Genomic DNA, 15,288 nt, shown 5'->3' on the forward strand with positions numbered 1-15,288 from the left:
TACTTTAGTCACGACCAAGTGCTTTAAAAGTGGAGGTAGAAAAAATAAATTTTCTACTTAAACATTTTTACATAAATCTGATTAATAAACTTTAATTTAATCTATTTCAAGTACTCGTAGTATAAAAGTAAAACCAATTTTTCTTGCGCGGAAAATTGAAAATCAGAAACTTTTTCGATTTGTTAAATTCGTTTGCGAAATCTCACTCGACACGCAACCACCGCGTTTCCTAACAAACTAAAACTATTATCAACGGCGGTGTTTTACTGCCCCCGATTTGTCTATTCAACCGTCCTGTTTGTGTGACCTGGCGGCCGTGCCGCCGCCCGTCACCGGGGATGTTTCATCAAAGAATCCACGCGTGTCGGGCACCGTTTTCGCTTTCCATTCTTTCCTTCTTGTCGGAGCCTTGTCGATTTTATTGCGTTACTTTCGGTTTATTGAGCCATTAATTTCGTTTCGACAACGTGGTGATCGACAGAATTATTCGAAATGTGCCAGGAAGTTATCTTAATTAAGTAGCTATCGAAAAGATGATTTCACGAAAATATATTGTAGTTAACACTTCACGTCATGAATTTATCTTGCGGGTTTTCTTTGCGGGTCGTTAAGACCAGCATTTGAAACTCGAGAAATTATTAAACGCAGCGCACACAATCATAAAACGTTTTATTGCCTCTCCTTTCGTATTTTTTCCTCGTTGGGATCTCACATCCTTTATTTTTGAGGGGAGTTTATTTTATTTTATTACATTTTCATTCGTCCTCGACATCACACACTGCAAATCTTTTTTCCTTCAAGTGTTTATTAAATTTAACGATGCTTCCATTAATCGCAGATATTTTACGCAACTAAATTATAAAATTATGAGATACAAAAAGCGGTTTTTTATACATGGACCGGCCAGGCCGTGACTAAAGTACATTAGTCACGGGCTTTAGTCACGGAGTGGAATTTGATACTTTAGCAGATATTTTACGCAGCTGTATTATAAAATTATGAGACACAAAAGTGGTACTTTAAACACGAACGGGCAAGGCCATGATTAAAGTACATTAGTCCCGAGCTTTAGTCACGTGATGGAACTTGAGCCTATGCATTTAAAATACAAAGTTTTATGCTATGTGAAAGTAGAAAAAACACATTCCTAAAGTGTCATTTAGCGCACTTGATTCATAATATACAATTTCAAAGAGAATATCCTCTGCATTGCGTATTAAAATGATACAACTTGAAATGCATATTGACGCAATGCGCGTATGCAAATGGGCGTTATTGCAAACGTTATCACAACTTCATTATGAGCGCAGCTGGCAACAGCATTTATGCCAATGCAAAGACAAACAAACTAGTTAATGTTTGCACGCATTCCAAAACCTCACCCTCCACGCTTATTTCCCAAGATTTCCCTTCACCCTGTATATTTTTAAAGGCAACAAAAAGCATCATAAACACCGAATTTACTATTTATACGAACACAAAGTTAAACAGAGTTGACTTGACTGCAAGTCACGAAAGGAAGAAACTGTACAACATTCAAATGCTTCAAGATTAGTCGAGTGCATCAAAGAAAACTTACTGGGTTGAGGACTGCATGGTCCTCACAATGAAGTGGACAGGATTAAATTAAGCAAAGTTAATTATAACATTCATTACCTTCACCCGGGCAAGAGATACAGGCGATGCATAAATGCATTAATGTAGTGCCAGTGGAACGCAGCGAGCATACCTTGTTTAATTAGATTTCATTTCTTGCAGGATGTGCAGGATGCGTTAACGTGCAATTAGAAATGTTCCTGGTCGTTATAACAACTTCGCACTAATTGAATGGAACTTTTCATATCGCATAATATAATCGATGTTTGCATAATGAAACGACATAGGAATTAAGTAATACGAGAGAATTCAATCATGAGAGGTTATGTTACAAGTCCTGTTTGCGTTTACAGATAAAGTGGACGTAAAGTGATGCGACCTCATCAGTTATACGCCCTGACGTTGCACACACAGCCCCAGAGGGCCTTCGCCGACAGAGTTTATGTAAAGAAAATATTTTTCTATTTTCCTCCGCTCGGCGGAAATGGGAAATAAATCAACAACTCAACTCCACGCGTCCTACTGACCCAAGAATAATAAATAAAAAACTTAAAATATTTTGAAATATAAACAATCAACAAATATAAATAAAAAGTATTGTGTTGCATGTGTGTGTAAGGTAAAGAAAGATGGTGGATTTGATGGTGGGGTGCTGAAGAGCACTAGAGTGTGCTGACGGCGGCAGGGAACGGAACGAAATTGAACGCATATCTTATTCATAACCGAACGTGATTCCACGCCGCCTTCCAGCGCGCAGCCATCTTCTGTAATACCTTCGCTGCATGGTATGCGGAAGCTATAACACTACATGCGAATGTGAGATTACTATTATAGCACGCGGAGGATTGCACACGAAGAAGAAGAAAGAAGAACTTGTCTATTGATTTTTCTTTTGTTCGCTTTTTCAAACATTCAGACATGATATTTTAAATATTCAGGTATGTTGTTGTATTAGGAACATAGATGGCGCTAGTGGTAAAACACATAACCTATTTTTTCTTCCGTAAAAGAAGCTGAAGATGTTTAAAAAGTTTAAAACAGATTTTCGTAATTGTTTGATTAATAACGGAATGTTTTCAAGTCTTATAAAAAAAAAGCAAACATCCGATGAATTTGTTTGTTTTTTCTTCAAAAAACTTTTAATTTTAATTATAAAAAAATTTAATAACTCAAACTGACTAATAAATCAATATACTCGTATTTCTTGCATTGTTGACTTTAATAATTGCGAGTAACTTGTTCTTTTCATCAAAATTACACTCGAAAGTTCGAGCGTTTGTGAATTAAGAAAGTAAACCAATTTTCTAATGATCGTAATTTTTGTGATTTGGATGTTTTCGTAATTTAATTCTTCCGAATGGATCGCGGCGCATTTGAGGTACTTGGAAACTAAAAATAATTGGCTTCGTTAGGCGTGCAACATGCTCTCTCGCTGTGGGTTAACTAACAACACAACCGCAGCGTAGATATTGGAAAATCACGCGCGTGAAATTCTTCTACGCACGTGAAATAATATCAGCTTAATTGCTCACGTAAAAATCAAAAATAAAAACAAGCTTAAATTGTTCACAACGCAAAAATTAATTGGTTTCATTTACTATGAAAATAAATTTATAAAAATGAAAAAAAAAACTATGCGAGGATTATTTGTTTGACGTGTTTTGTTTTCGCTTTGCATGCAAACAAAGACGCAAAGCCGGGTTCGTCGAAGCGTGCGGATTTTAATGGACGCCAAAGCTTAAGTCCTCGAATCCTTGCAGCGGATGTGCGCCTGATGTGTCCACGCAAACAACGCCATAGATCGAGATTATCGGGAAATTGCCAATGCTGTCGACGTGCTCGCAAAGCGCCGGAAAACGACGCTCAAGATGCTAAAGCCTCGTTTTACGAAGTGCATAAATATAACTCGCCTTTGCTGCGGCTGCGTCTGAGCACAATTTTACGCATTAACCGACTCAAATTGGTGTGAACTGTGTGGAGTTAACATGGCGGGCACGTTAAGCAGGCAACCCAATACACACACACGCAAGAGTACCGCTGCAACCAAGATTGCTTAGGTTTAGTGCCGTCGCAATCCACGGCAAACGTCCGGGATTTTCATTAATTTACGTGTAATCAAAAAGGTTTTCCGCCCGACGACCGCACGGCACGTCTCGACCTTTCGCCCGCCCATTAAGAGTCCCGAAACTCCAAGTGAAGCCGGGAGGAAATTCGGAGCGGAACGCACACAACCGAGGAAGGAACTCACAATCGTCTCAGGTCGCGATGGGAATGTTGTCTCATTGAGCGACGTTTCTATTTTTATTCCGGCCGCAGATTCTAATTGTGACATCACAGACACGGCTGCATCTTAATCATCATAATTTCAACATTTCCATGTTTTTTTTGTTTGTAAACACAAACATTTTGTTTTCTTGTAAGAGGGTCTGGTCTCTTAAGCCGGTTATCCTGATTTACTTACGAATTACCGTCGGAGGATAATTGCATCAGGACAAAAGAACACACCGCGAGATTTCCATCTGCAGCGTCATTGTCATCTCAATAACGCAAACAAGCACCGCGCGCGCGGAAAACGTTGAAAATAATGAAGAGATGAATGATAATTACTCAAAACGAGAAGATATCTTGCGCTTTTTTTTGTTGTTGGTTGAGACGATTTTTTGCGCTTACCTTCTTAAGATCTTTGTTTGGCTCTCCGTCGTCGGCTTTCCGTTTCTCCGTACCACCGGAAAGCTTCTTCTCCTTTTCATTTCCACCACAAATCTGCAACAATGAAACATCATTAGGGATATTTTATTTCACTGAGAATATCAAACAAACAAAGAAAAATAAATATTTTTGCTTTAATACTTGAAGAATCTGTTTAATCCTGTATTAAGAAATAAGATATTAAGTATCAAGTGTCTAAATAGAAGTTTTGTACTTTAGTCACGACTTTAGTCACGACCTAACCCGTCCGTGTTGAAAAAAACACTTTTTGCGTCTCAAAACCGTGAAAACCGGCGCTTTAAAAATAGAAGTAGAAAAACATATTTTGTCAAACGCAAATAAATACAAACATAAATCATCATATTGAGATAAATAAACATTGCACAATAACAAGATATTTCACTCATAATTTCGAAGCGACGTAGACGATAATTATTAATAAACTTGATAAATAAAACGCAATCAATACATGTGTAGAGCGTAATGGCATAATATTCGATTACATTCGCATTTTATAGATTGGTAAATTTCGAGTAAACAGTGTTTATCTAGTTTATCAATAGCCCGTGTTTGTCCGTGAAATATTTACGCTTGTGGACACGAGTCGATATTTTTGTTGCCATCAACGCAATCAGCGAAATTGACTAAATTACAGTTATAAATAAATTCACTGCTCTTTATCTTCATCTTCACTTCATTGACAACCTACAAACAGTCAACATCTATTACTAGTTCCAATAAAAGTAAAGTAATTGTAAAAATGGAACAGAATGAGAAAGTTTACGTCCACGTCTTGTTTCTATTCCCAATTATTTGTGGAGCATGTAAGTTTTATTAAAATTTAATAAAATATTTTTGTATATTAAGTATCAAGTGGCTAAACGGGAGTTTTAGTCACGAGATTGATTAAAATGAATAAAGCAAGTGTTTAATCAATCGAGTGTTTAATAACGTGATAGCCACGCTGATTTTTTTACTTCCACCCTATTTACAACGTTGGGTTTTTGCACCCCGTGACTAAAGTGCTTTAGTCACGACCGTGATTAAAGTGTCACTTTTTGTGTCTCAAAATCGTAGAAAAAGCAATTTAAGGATAGAAATATTTTAATTTTTGTGTTTAGTATCAACATGTCCAAATATAATAACACGTAACGATTGGAACGCAAGAGAAGGCCTATCGAAATCTTTAGAGCAATATCCAGCAACTCATGTTCTCCTACATCATTCCTCAACAGCCACGTGTAATTCACCAGCGAATTGTGCTGCGTTAGTACGATCCATACAAAAAATCCACATGAATCGTAAGAGATACAGAGATATCGGATACAATTTCCTTGTAAGTCAATTTTTCCCTCTTCTATTTCTATTTCTTATCCTAATTTAATTCTAGATCGGTGAAGACGGTAACATTTACGAAGGTGTCGGCTGGGGCAAGCAAGGCACCCACGAAGACCGCCTGAACTCCCGCAGCATGGGCATTTGTTTCATTGGCGATTACACGTGTAAGTCTCCAACAAGAAATCAAGCAATCAAAGTGGGTTAATCATTTATTTTATAGCTTATCTGCCAAATGAAGCAGCTCTCGGCGCACTGCAACGCCTGCTGGAGTGCGGTGTGGAGGATGGCCACCTCACCGCCGATTACAAATTGATCACTCACCGGCAGGTCACGCCGACGGACTGCCCCGGCCACAGGCTGTATACCCACATGCGCGGGTTGGACCACTGGGTAAACGCTCCTTAGGAGGTTACGATGTGGACAGTGCCAAGTTAATGTAATCCAATTCATGTCGCTAATTACATTCGCACCGCAAATATCTTGGGAAACTTGCGATGAATTCATTTAAGAAATTCTAGAAATTTCATAGAGATTGCGATACACAATACAAATCGAATTATATTATATATAATTTAATATCAATATTAATATTAGTTTAGTTTTAAAATAAATTATTTCACAAACTTGGATTTGAATTTTTTTAAATTTTGTTTTGATGGGGTTATCAGTGTGTTTGTTAACAGACGTTTGCATTTCGATCATAAATTATCGTGTGAACGTAATTAATGCAGCTGGAAGATAAAACGTACAATACACGTGGGAGTAAACTGGTTTCTACGCATGATAAGAAATGTAACTAGGCTATTTTTGAAACCATATTAACAAAAATAGTATATTAAGTATCAAGTAGCTAAACGGGAGCTTAACAACGTTCCATGTGACTAAAGCCGATAACTAAAGTACTTTAGTCACGGCCGTGTTTAAAGTTCCACTTTTCTTTACAAAAACTTTAGTTTTCTCTGTAAATTTATGGTAACACTCTGTATAAATTTAATAACACTCTCTTTCTACATGACTCACACATAATCCTTTATTAACAATAACCGTAGATTAAATTTTAATGACCTTGCATATGCTTGAGACGCGATAAATTTAATTATTTCATCTGCAGTCGTAATTTATTCGTAAAAATTAAACCCGGCATGTAAATCCCCTTTTAAATAAACATCTCGTGAATCCCGTATAAACGCACAATACTTCAACTTAATACAATCCCTGTTTTTGTTGCTTGTTAATATAAAAGCCGTCCGGATAATCGAAAAAGCCCAGTACGTCGCCGACTTAGCAGCAAACAGCAAACACCGTCGTCAACATATCACGCTTAAAAAAAATTCTTAACAAACAGAATAAATTATATAATCAAGAGGTGAAACACCAGCGCCTGCTGCTATCTAAACCATGTTGGGAAAACTTGTTGCTCCTTCGTTGGGCGCGTGCATCGCGGCTTGTTTGCTCGTCCTGGCAGCATCCTCAGGTTGCTCGTTACGTCTTTCTATTGTGTGCACGTTTGTTGTGCGTTGGAACCGCGAGCGCGGCCCATTTTACTAATAGCGCAATCGTTATATTTTTAGATTTTATTATTAACATTTAAATATAGCTTTTTAACGTTTTCAGATGCTCTGGATATCGTATCGAGAAGTACGTGGGGTGCTGCTGCACCAAGATTCAAAAATTACATCTCTGGAACTCCCACACATCTTATCGTGCATCACACTGTGACGCCATCTTGTTCCGGGACAGATTGTTATCGGAGATTGAAGCAGATTCAAGCTGATCATATTAATAAGAAATACGGGGATATCGGATATAATTTTTTGGTAAAAATAATTTAATAGTATATTAAGTATCAAGAGGCTAAAAAGGAGTTTTAGTCACGAGCGTTTAATCAATCGAGTGTTTAACAACGTTTAGCCACGTGATGCTTACGCTATTTTTTCTACTTTCACTTTATTTTTACGTCTTCTGCTGCCCTGTAGACAAATACGCAGGCGCAAGCTTCACCCCGTGACTAAAGGCCGTGACTAAAGTACTTTAATCACGGCCATGGCTGTCTATGTATAAAATACCACTTTTTGTGCCTCAAAACTGCAGAAAAACTTGATTTTAATCATCGATTATGTTTTAGATTAGTCAAGATGGTACCATTTACCAAGGACAAGGTTTTGGACGTAAAGCTGCCCATGCAGGAAGAGCAAATGGCTATAGTATTGGTGTGAGTTTCATTGGGAATTTTGAAAGTAAGTTTCTACTAAAAATTCGATATTTTTTTTAATGATTTACGAATACTAAACCTATGAAATATTTCCAGCATCATCTCCAAGTCAGGCGTCGCTAAATTCCCTCACAAACTTGATTTCCTACGCGGTACAAGAAGGCAAATTAAGCTCCAACTATAAACTGGTCGGACATAGAAGCGTGAAAGCTACAAGTTGTCCAGGCAGGAATCTATACAGCGAAATCAGCAAGATGAAGAATTTTTCAAGTACCCTTTGAGTGTTTAAATTACGCCAATAAAAAGTTATCAAAAGAATTAAGCTGTGCTGTTGAAACTGACTCATCAATATATTCATAGCCGGATATAAAACGTTGACAAACCAAATACTAAAACCCGAACGCAAAGAGTGCGTATATAAAGTTGAAAACCCTTAAAGTTAACTTCTGTCTTTCAGGATTTCGCTGCGCGCGGTCTGTTTTCGAGCGCTATGGATATAAAAATATTTATGTCTACCCCGTTCCGAGCGCTTACCGTCTGCGCTATGAATATCAAATTTATGTGTACGTGTTTTTATTTTATATTTACTTGATTTCTCATTCTTTTTGCGTGTGTTCGCCCGTTCTCACTTCGATTGCAGTGGAAAACTGCAGATGTGGCTATTTTATTATCCTCCAACGTTCAAGGAAAAATTTTGAATTTGTTAATAATATATATAGAAGTATCAGAAAAAATTATTTAGAGCAAAAAATTACTTTAATTTGTGATTAGTTCATGTTTTCCGATGTTGCTGTAAAATAAACTGTATACAACTGAAAAGTCGTGAAAAACACCCTGTAACTCCTCTAAAATAGAAGATATTTAAAGTGTCTTATCGCCATGTGATAGATAAAAGAGTCCTTAATAAAATGAGTACTTTTTGCATCTTCTAAATTTGTAACAAGTACCCAAAAATGTCTCTCAAAAATTGCTATTTTTACTAAATTTCCAAAACTTGAGATAAAAAACACCCAGTATCTCCGGTAATAATGAAGAAATTTGCAGTTTCTATACGTTATCTGGTAGTTGAAAAGACCTTGTATAATATGTGTACGATTTTAAACCCTAACCCTAAACTAGAAACCCTTAAATGCCCTTTAAAAATTGCTATTTTAAGAAATTTCTTAATTTCTACATTTTTTACGGTTGAAAATCCTTCATATCTCCAATAAAAATAAAGAAAATCAAAATTTCTCAATGTCACGTGATTACTGAAAACACCCTTTATAATATACGTATCCAATGTAATCTCAAAACCCTTAGACAATGCCAAAAACGCCCCTCAAACATTGCGATTCTTACAAAACTTATAAAAACTAAAAACTTTCTCCATCCTTGGCACACAAAATCCCATTTAACTTTAAACCATAAACTTGACCTTTTTTACAACTGATAATGAGTCAGCTCATACCACTGATAACAAAACATCACACTCGTATAAACATTTACCGACTTCACTATAATTGCTTGATGTAGTGCTTAGTGTTTCACATTAGCCAGTTCATTGCTTCAACATTAAAATCAAAACAGACGTAAATTCAAAACATGATAAATAAATAATTCACAGCGGCATTCCCGCGATTCCCTCGAGGCAATGCTGAGTTACAACTCGAATGTAAATCACATCGATCACCAATAAATTGGCAATACTCGTATAAATTCCCATTCGGATTCTCATACGACTGTTTTTTGTGTTAAATAACACACGATAACGCATCGGCAATAAATACAACCCGATATTACAGATATTCGTTAGTAAAGTGTGTTACTTTCAAGCGCAACGAGGTGAATTCATATTAAGTTATTTATTATTAATTAAAAGTATTAAATTACGATGGCAAATAACAACTTTGGTATTTTGTTATTTTTGTGGAGTAATATGTTGATTTACTGTGGTTTGACTAATGCTTATGCAACAGGTAATTATCAATGTTATTTACAACATAATATCACGTAACCTTGATGAATTGATTGATTCGTTTTTTCGATGTTTACAGGCACGATTGCCATGAATATTATACTACGAGAAGAATGGAACGCACGAGAACCAATCGCCAAACATAATTTGACGGAACGACCAGCACCTTATGTGGTCATCCATCATAGTGCGACCCGATCGTGTTTTTCGGAAGCAAAGTGTAAGAGACTCGTCAAGTCTTTTCAGAATTTTCATATGGATACACGAAAATGGGACGATATCGCGTATAATTTTGTGGTAAAAAATGAAGAAATAATTTTTATGTTTTCGGATTTATTTTTTTAAAATTTGTTTAAAGATTGGTCAAGATGGTAATGTGTACGAAGGACGTGGATGGGGCCTTACAGGAAGTCATGCTACATCCTACAATAAGTTTAGTGTTGGTATTTGCATAGCTGGAACTTTTACAGGTAAAGAAAATTGGTTAAAAATGATTTGTTTTACTTTCATCGTTAAAAAAACACTTTTTTCACGGTTTTGAGTTAGAAAAAGTGATATTTTAATCACGGATGGCCAAAACCGTGACTAAAGTAGTTTAATCTCGGGCTTTAGTCACGGGGTAGTGACTAAAGTATTTTCTAGTAGTGTGCGAACAAATTTCAAAGTTTTAAAAAACAAAAGTTTAAATACAAAAACCCAAACGTGGAAATAAAACGATAAACGTAGTTAAAGTGCCGTTTAGCACACTAGATTCTTAAAATGCTACTAAAACATAAAATGTTTATCTCTTGTTGTAGATTATTTGCCAAATGAAAAAGCAATGAACGCATTAAAACAGCTCATAAACTACGGTGTAGTGACAGGTGAAATAAAAGACGATTACAAGTTGATTGGCCATCGGCAAGCTACGGCAACGGAATGCCCCGGAAAGACTTTATACGAAACCCTGCAGAGTTGGAGTCATTGGACACCTGACACCATCGACCAGCGCCGCCGATAAAATTATAAATATACGAGTATAGCAAGCGGTATCATTAAAAATATAAAAAGGGCAGGAAGAATGCGCAAATAAATCAATATATCACCCAGTTCTAATAAATTTCACTTGTTAAGACTTCAGCAAGATAAAAAATAAAAACGAAAAGAAAAGCGCGTTCGCACAGGGTGAAAACGACGTTTCGTTAGTGTAAAACCGTTCGATCTCGTTTTTAATTAATACCTGGTGCCCGCACTCTTTTTAATCACTTTGCTTCCTCTCCGGCTCGCATCTCGCCCTTATTTCCAGCGTTTCAGTGCGCTTAACTAACGTTCATTAAAGCAAGTGATTTGCGATAAAGGGATAAAATATTTTTCACTTTGCTTTTGATTTTCTTCTTTCCGCTTTCAACATCCGGCTTTTATTCTTATTTACTAACAGGGAAAACTTCCGTTTTGATAACAACTTAAAAAATTTAATAAAAAGTATAAATGTGGCTTAAATAATTCGTGTCATCCTCGGAAAAAGATTTATGTCAAAAATTAACAATTTTTATATCAACTCTCGTGCGAGGTGGAAAAACGCGCACGTAACGTAATGAAACGTCATGAATAGTGAGCACGAATGCGCTCACAAGAGTGAAAATTCCACCACACACACGTAATCCAGCTTTTCCGCGTGCGCGCATCGCGAAAAACTGCTTAGAAGTGTAAAAATTCGAATCATTCGCAGGAAAAATGCTTAATGTGGCAGAATTCAAATGTGGCATCATCTCCCGCATGAATAATTTCAATTTTTCACTAAACTCAACTTAACTGGATGTGTGACAAGCCTAAACCAATAATATATTTCATTGTCTTCCCCAGTAGCTCCCGTTGTGCCGGCCATGTGGGATTAATTAATCAACGGTTAATTTGTTGTTATGGCAGCGGTTGTTAATGATAATTGCCGATACTTTGGGCGTTCCGCGTTCCGTTTCGCACGCCACATGATTATCTCTCTTCCTGCGTGATCCTGCCGGCTGTAAAGTTACTATCGACGTTCATGTTACCACCAACCTCACACCCACCTCCGCAGCATATCCTGCTTCCGACATGTTGTGTGCGGTGTGGGCTAGTGACGTCGCTAATGTAGTGTTCTCTTCCCGACTCTGGGGGTGACTAGGTGTGATTATTATTGGTTACCACCAGCTCCCCAGCGCGATAACGATGCATGAACTCTCGTGTGACTTGTGACTTTCTGACCGGCGGTCAACTGGCATTAAATACTCATAAACACAAATCATCCCGGCGCTAATTCCTTGCTATTCCATTTTCACTACTATTACTAGTACTTAAAATGTATGGAAAACAATAAATTTATCATCGGGTAATTTATTATTTCGCTCATTATCGACTCGTGTGATCTTTAATTTTATTTACCTGTACTACATACGAGGTATGATTTTGTTTGATTTGTGAATTTCTATAAATATGGAGCTGGGCTGTAAAGAAAGAAAATCGACGTCGCGAACAGATCAAGTGAAGGAAAATCAAACAAATTACATAAATACGTTCGTCGGCGTGATTAATCGAAGTCGATTTACAAACGCGACAGGCGAGCTAAATATCAAAGCGTTTCGTGCACGCGTGAAAGCGACAGCATGGATGCAAACGACTAGAAAGATTTAAAAGTTAAGCGACAACATTTACTGTATGATATTATATAATTACGCAAACTGTTTATGAAACGTTTATGAAAGCTTAAAAATTATTTTTCGTGGAAATATTTTTTTTCTATTTCAACTTTTAAAGCGTCAGTTTTTCCTGCAAAAAGTTAATAATATACTTTAGTCACGGGTTTTAGTCATGGGGTGACTAAAGTACTTTAGTCACGGGTTGGAGCTTACGCCTGCGCCTGTGAGACAAAAAATTATTAATAATTTTAATAATATACTTTAGCCATGGGGTGACTTACTTTATACGGGTTAAAAATAATAAAAATTTTAAAAATTGATATTAGTTGTTTTATTAAGTTTTGCAAGATATTCCCGATACACTTTCGAAGAAATTCGCTTTGCAAACACAAATAGAGTTCTTCAGTAGGGTCGCTTTGCTCTTTGCATCCATTTCGTCCGCCGCACGGTTCGTTTAACCAGCTCAAGTAGAGCGTGACATGTACGGCAAACTTTGCGAGTTTTTCCCATATTTTTCCTCTCTCTGCTTCATTTTTTCATTTTTTCCTCGCGACTTGATTCGCATTTGATGTGCGTCAGCGTCGCGTGGTGCGTGGCGACATGCGATTGATGCTTTATTTAGATATTATTCGGGTATTACTTTCCGCAGATTGACATTTAAATTACAAGAAATTAAAATGGAATGATATCCGACTACAATTTAATTTGATAAATCATTTTCTTTTTGCTACGAAAGTGATATTAATTTAATTTAAATTTGTTTTAAAACATTTTTGAACGTGTCAGAGAATGATTAATTAAAATACATATTAAATACTCATTATACACATAAATTTCCAACAAGTTTAATATTAAAATGTATTTTAAGTTGTATTTTTTTATCGTGTTAGTATGTGTTGTGATAAGCACGATAAAACGATTTAATCCATGGAAATTGAGCATGAAATTAGCAATTACTTACAGTTGGCCTATTGATTTTTTCATTAGCACTTGTATTATTCAACAACTTCATCATTTGAACACAAAACTTAAAAAAAAATTATTTTTTTTGTATTTTTTACTTTCCGCGACAGTTTCTAAAATCCAACTGTCATTCCCAGCAAATATTGCTTGCCAACAATACCTTCAAAATCTTCAAACTTGTTTTTATTCTTGGCCTTTCAAGTTTTACTGGAAACTTTCACCCCACATCGATTCACATTACGTTCACGTGCAAACCGCGCATGCTGTCTGTTTGTTGTGAAAACACAAAATGTTTAGCGAATTGCATTGACATTGCATTGCATCGCGCTGCGAAAATAGAATTTCACCGTTTCACCATCGGGGCGGGCGGATTGTGGGCGCAGGATTCGGATGGACTCTTTGTGCCAGGCCAACCAACAAGTCGACGTCCCGTCGGTTCGCAGTACTTACAAGCGACCGACCGACCGAGTTGCCGTTGGCGTTGAAAATCAATACCTGCTTGCCAACTCGAACAAACCTCACAACCGCAAAGGCTTTAACTTCAACTTTAACCAAAGAGGAAGAAAAACTAGCAAGGTGTTCTGCGGTAGTAAAAGACATAAAAGAATTTTCTACCAAGAAAATCATAATTTCAATATGAGTATTTTCAGAATCAAGTGGATAAACGGGAATTTTAGATCTCCAAGTTCCACCCCGTGACTAAAACCCGTGAGAAAAGTACTTTAGTCACGGGCGTGACTAAAACCCGTGAGAAAAGTACTTTACTCACGAGCGTGACTAAAACCGTGAGAAAAGTACTTTAGTCACGTTCGTGAGAAAAGTACTTTACTCACGAGCGTGACTAAACCCGTGAGAAAAGTACTTTAGTCACGGGCGTGAGTAAAGTACCACTTTTTGTGTCTCTAAACCGTAGAAAAAGTAGCACTTTAAAGGTAAAAGTAGAAAAAATAATATTTTGTACTTAAAAGCTATTAAATCGCATGCTTAACTCCTTCCACGTAGCTCTTCCAATTTGTTCACTTCACAAATTTGGAAAAGCGACGAAAAGTGGGCGCCGACGCGTTTCAATTACCAACAAATCGCTGACATTAGCATTTTCATCGAATTTCCTGTCGTCGCAACGTTATTGTTATAAAATATGAGCGCCGCCAAGAAGGATCCCAATTCCCGCGCCTCCCTTCCATTTGATAACCCCGAAGACCCAAACATCATCATATTTTTCACACGCAGCACAAGTGAGTAAATTCACATTTTCCTCTTTTCACTTATTTCCATCGTATTTATTCAGGATCAAATAATTTCTCACATCTATTGAATTTATTCTATGTTAATCGCATTACTAGTCCTCGCACGTTTATGTAAACCACATGCAGGACCACCGACTGGCATCCGCCCAAATTTCCTTATACGTCACTACAATACCGCACGGCAGACGCGCTCTGGCCGGCGACCAGCCGCACCGCAGCACCAATGACCGATATTTCGGAAATGTCCGACATATCGTACGCACCTAATAAATTACCAAACCGACGACGCGGTGCGCATAAGCGTGGGTACGCCAAACATATTTCGGCTGCGCGCGTAATTTTTCACCACGTAATTCCATGAATTACATTTACCAACTTAACAGATCATAACCGCGAAAATAAAACAAATCATATATTAAATTAAATGTAGGTATTTCAGGGCGCATAACAATAAATTATTGTCAAAATTTAAGTTCCAACATATGTTATTTACGAGTAAAACTATTTCGGTGCGAGTTTTGTCGTGGATTAATGTAGAGCTGCAGTGAACAATGGAAAACACTCGCGACGTTTGAAAAAATCGTTGTCTATTGTTAGCGGGACTAAATTAAGACG

The 15,288-nt window shown here is 37.0% G+C and overlaps 3 protein-coding genes across 3 annotated transcripts in view; 2 read left to right on the forward strand and 1 right to left on the reverse strand.

Annotated features, from left to right (window-relative positions):
- Positions 1-15,288, reverse strand: part of LOC135795522 (uncharacterized) — a 69,503-nt gene that overhangs the window by 14,000 nt on the left and 40,215 nt on the right. Inside the window, exon 2 of the mRNA XM_065307230.1 lies at positions 4,267-4,359. Within this exon, the coding sequence (XP_065163302.1) occupies positions 4,267-4,359 (93 nt within the window). The remainder of the gene's footprint in view (positions 1-4,266; positions 4,360-15,288) is intronic.
- LOC135795388 (peptidoglycan recognition protein-like) lies at positions 4,970-8,173 on the forward strand. The gene is made up of 7 exons (XM_065307066.1): positions 4,970-5,129; positions 5,427-5,641; positions 5,696-5,807; positions 5,864-6,046; positions 7,258-7,460; positions 7,769-7,880; positions 7,952-8,173. The coding sequence occupies exons 1-7, from the start codon at positions 5,066-5,068 to the stop codon at positions 8,134-8,136; spliced, it is 1,074 nt and encodes a 357-aa protein (XP_065163138.1). The 5' UTR covers positions 4,970-5,065; the 3' UTR covers positions 8,137-8,173.
- On the forward strand, positions 9,431-10,900 carry LOC135795582 (peptidoglycan-recognition protein SC2-like). The gene is made up of 4 exons (XM_065307298.1): positions 9,431-9,813; positions 9,892-10,109; positions 10,171-10,282; positions 10,610-10,900. Exons 1-4 carry the CDS (start codon positions 9,729-9,731, stop codon positions 10,810-10,812), a joined length of 618 nt encoding a protein of 205 aa, XP_065163370.1. The 5' UTR covers positions 9,431-9,728; the 3' UTR covers positions 10,813-10,900.

The sequence above is a fragment of the Atheta coriaria genome, unplaced genomic scaffold (genome assembly GCF_025399875.1).
Source record: "Atheta coriaria isolate IRGN ID8LTWV9N9 unplaced genomic scaffold, Caltech_Dcor_3.1 hic_scaffold_7_pilon, whole genome shotgun sequence".
Lineage (NCBI taxonomy): Eukaryota > Metazoa > Arthropoda > Insecta > Coleoptera > Staphylinidae > Dalotia > Dalotia coriaria.

Excerpts from the sequence above, each read along its gene's own strand:
- LOC135795388 (XM_065307066.1), top strand. The coding sequence starts at position 5,066 with ATGGAACAGAATGAGAAAGTTTACGTCCACGTCTTGTTTCTATTCCCA. Across the intron at positions 7,461-7,768 it reads ATATCGGATATAATTTTTTG|ATTAGTCAAGATGGTACCAT; the intron begins GTAAAAATAATT and ends ATTATGTTTTAG. Across the intron at positions 7,881-7,951 it reads TTTCATTGGGAATTTTGAAA|CATCATCTCCAAGTCAGGCG; the intron begins GTAAGTTTCTAC and ends AAATATTTCCAG.
- LOC135795582 (XM_065307298.1), top strand. The coding sequence starts at position 9,729 with ATGGCAAATAACAACTTTGGTATTTTGTTATTTTTGTGGAGTAATATG. Across the intron at positions 9,814-9,891 it reads GACTAATGCTTATGCAACAG|GCACGATTGCCATGAATATT; the intron begins GTAATTATCAAT and ends CGATGTTTACAG. Across the intron at positions 10,283-10,609 it reads CATAGCTGGAACTTTTACAG|ATTATTTGCCAAATGAAAAA; the intron begins GTAAAGAAAATT and ends CTCTTGTTGTAG.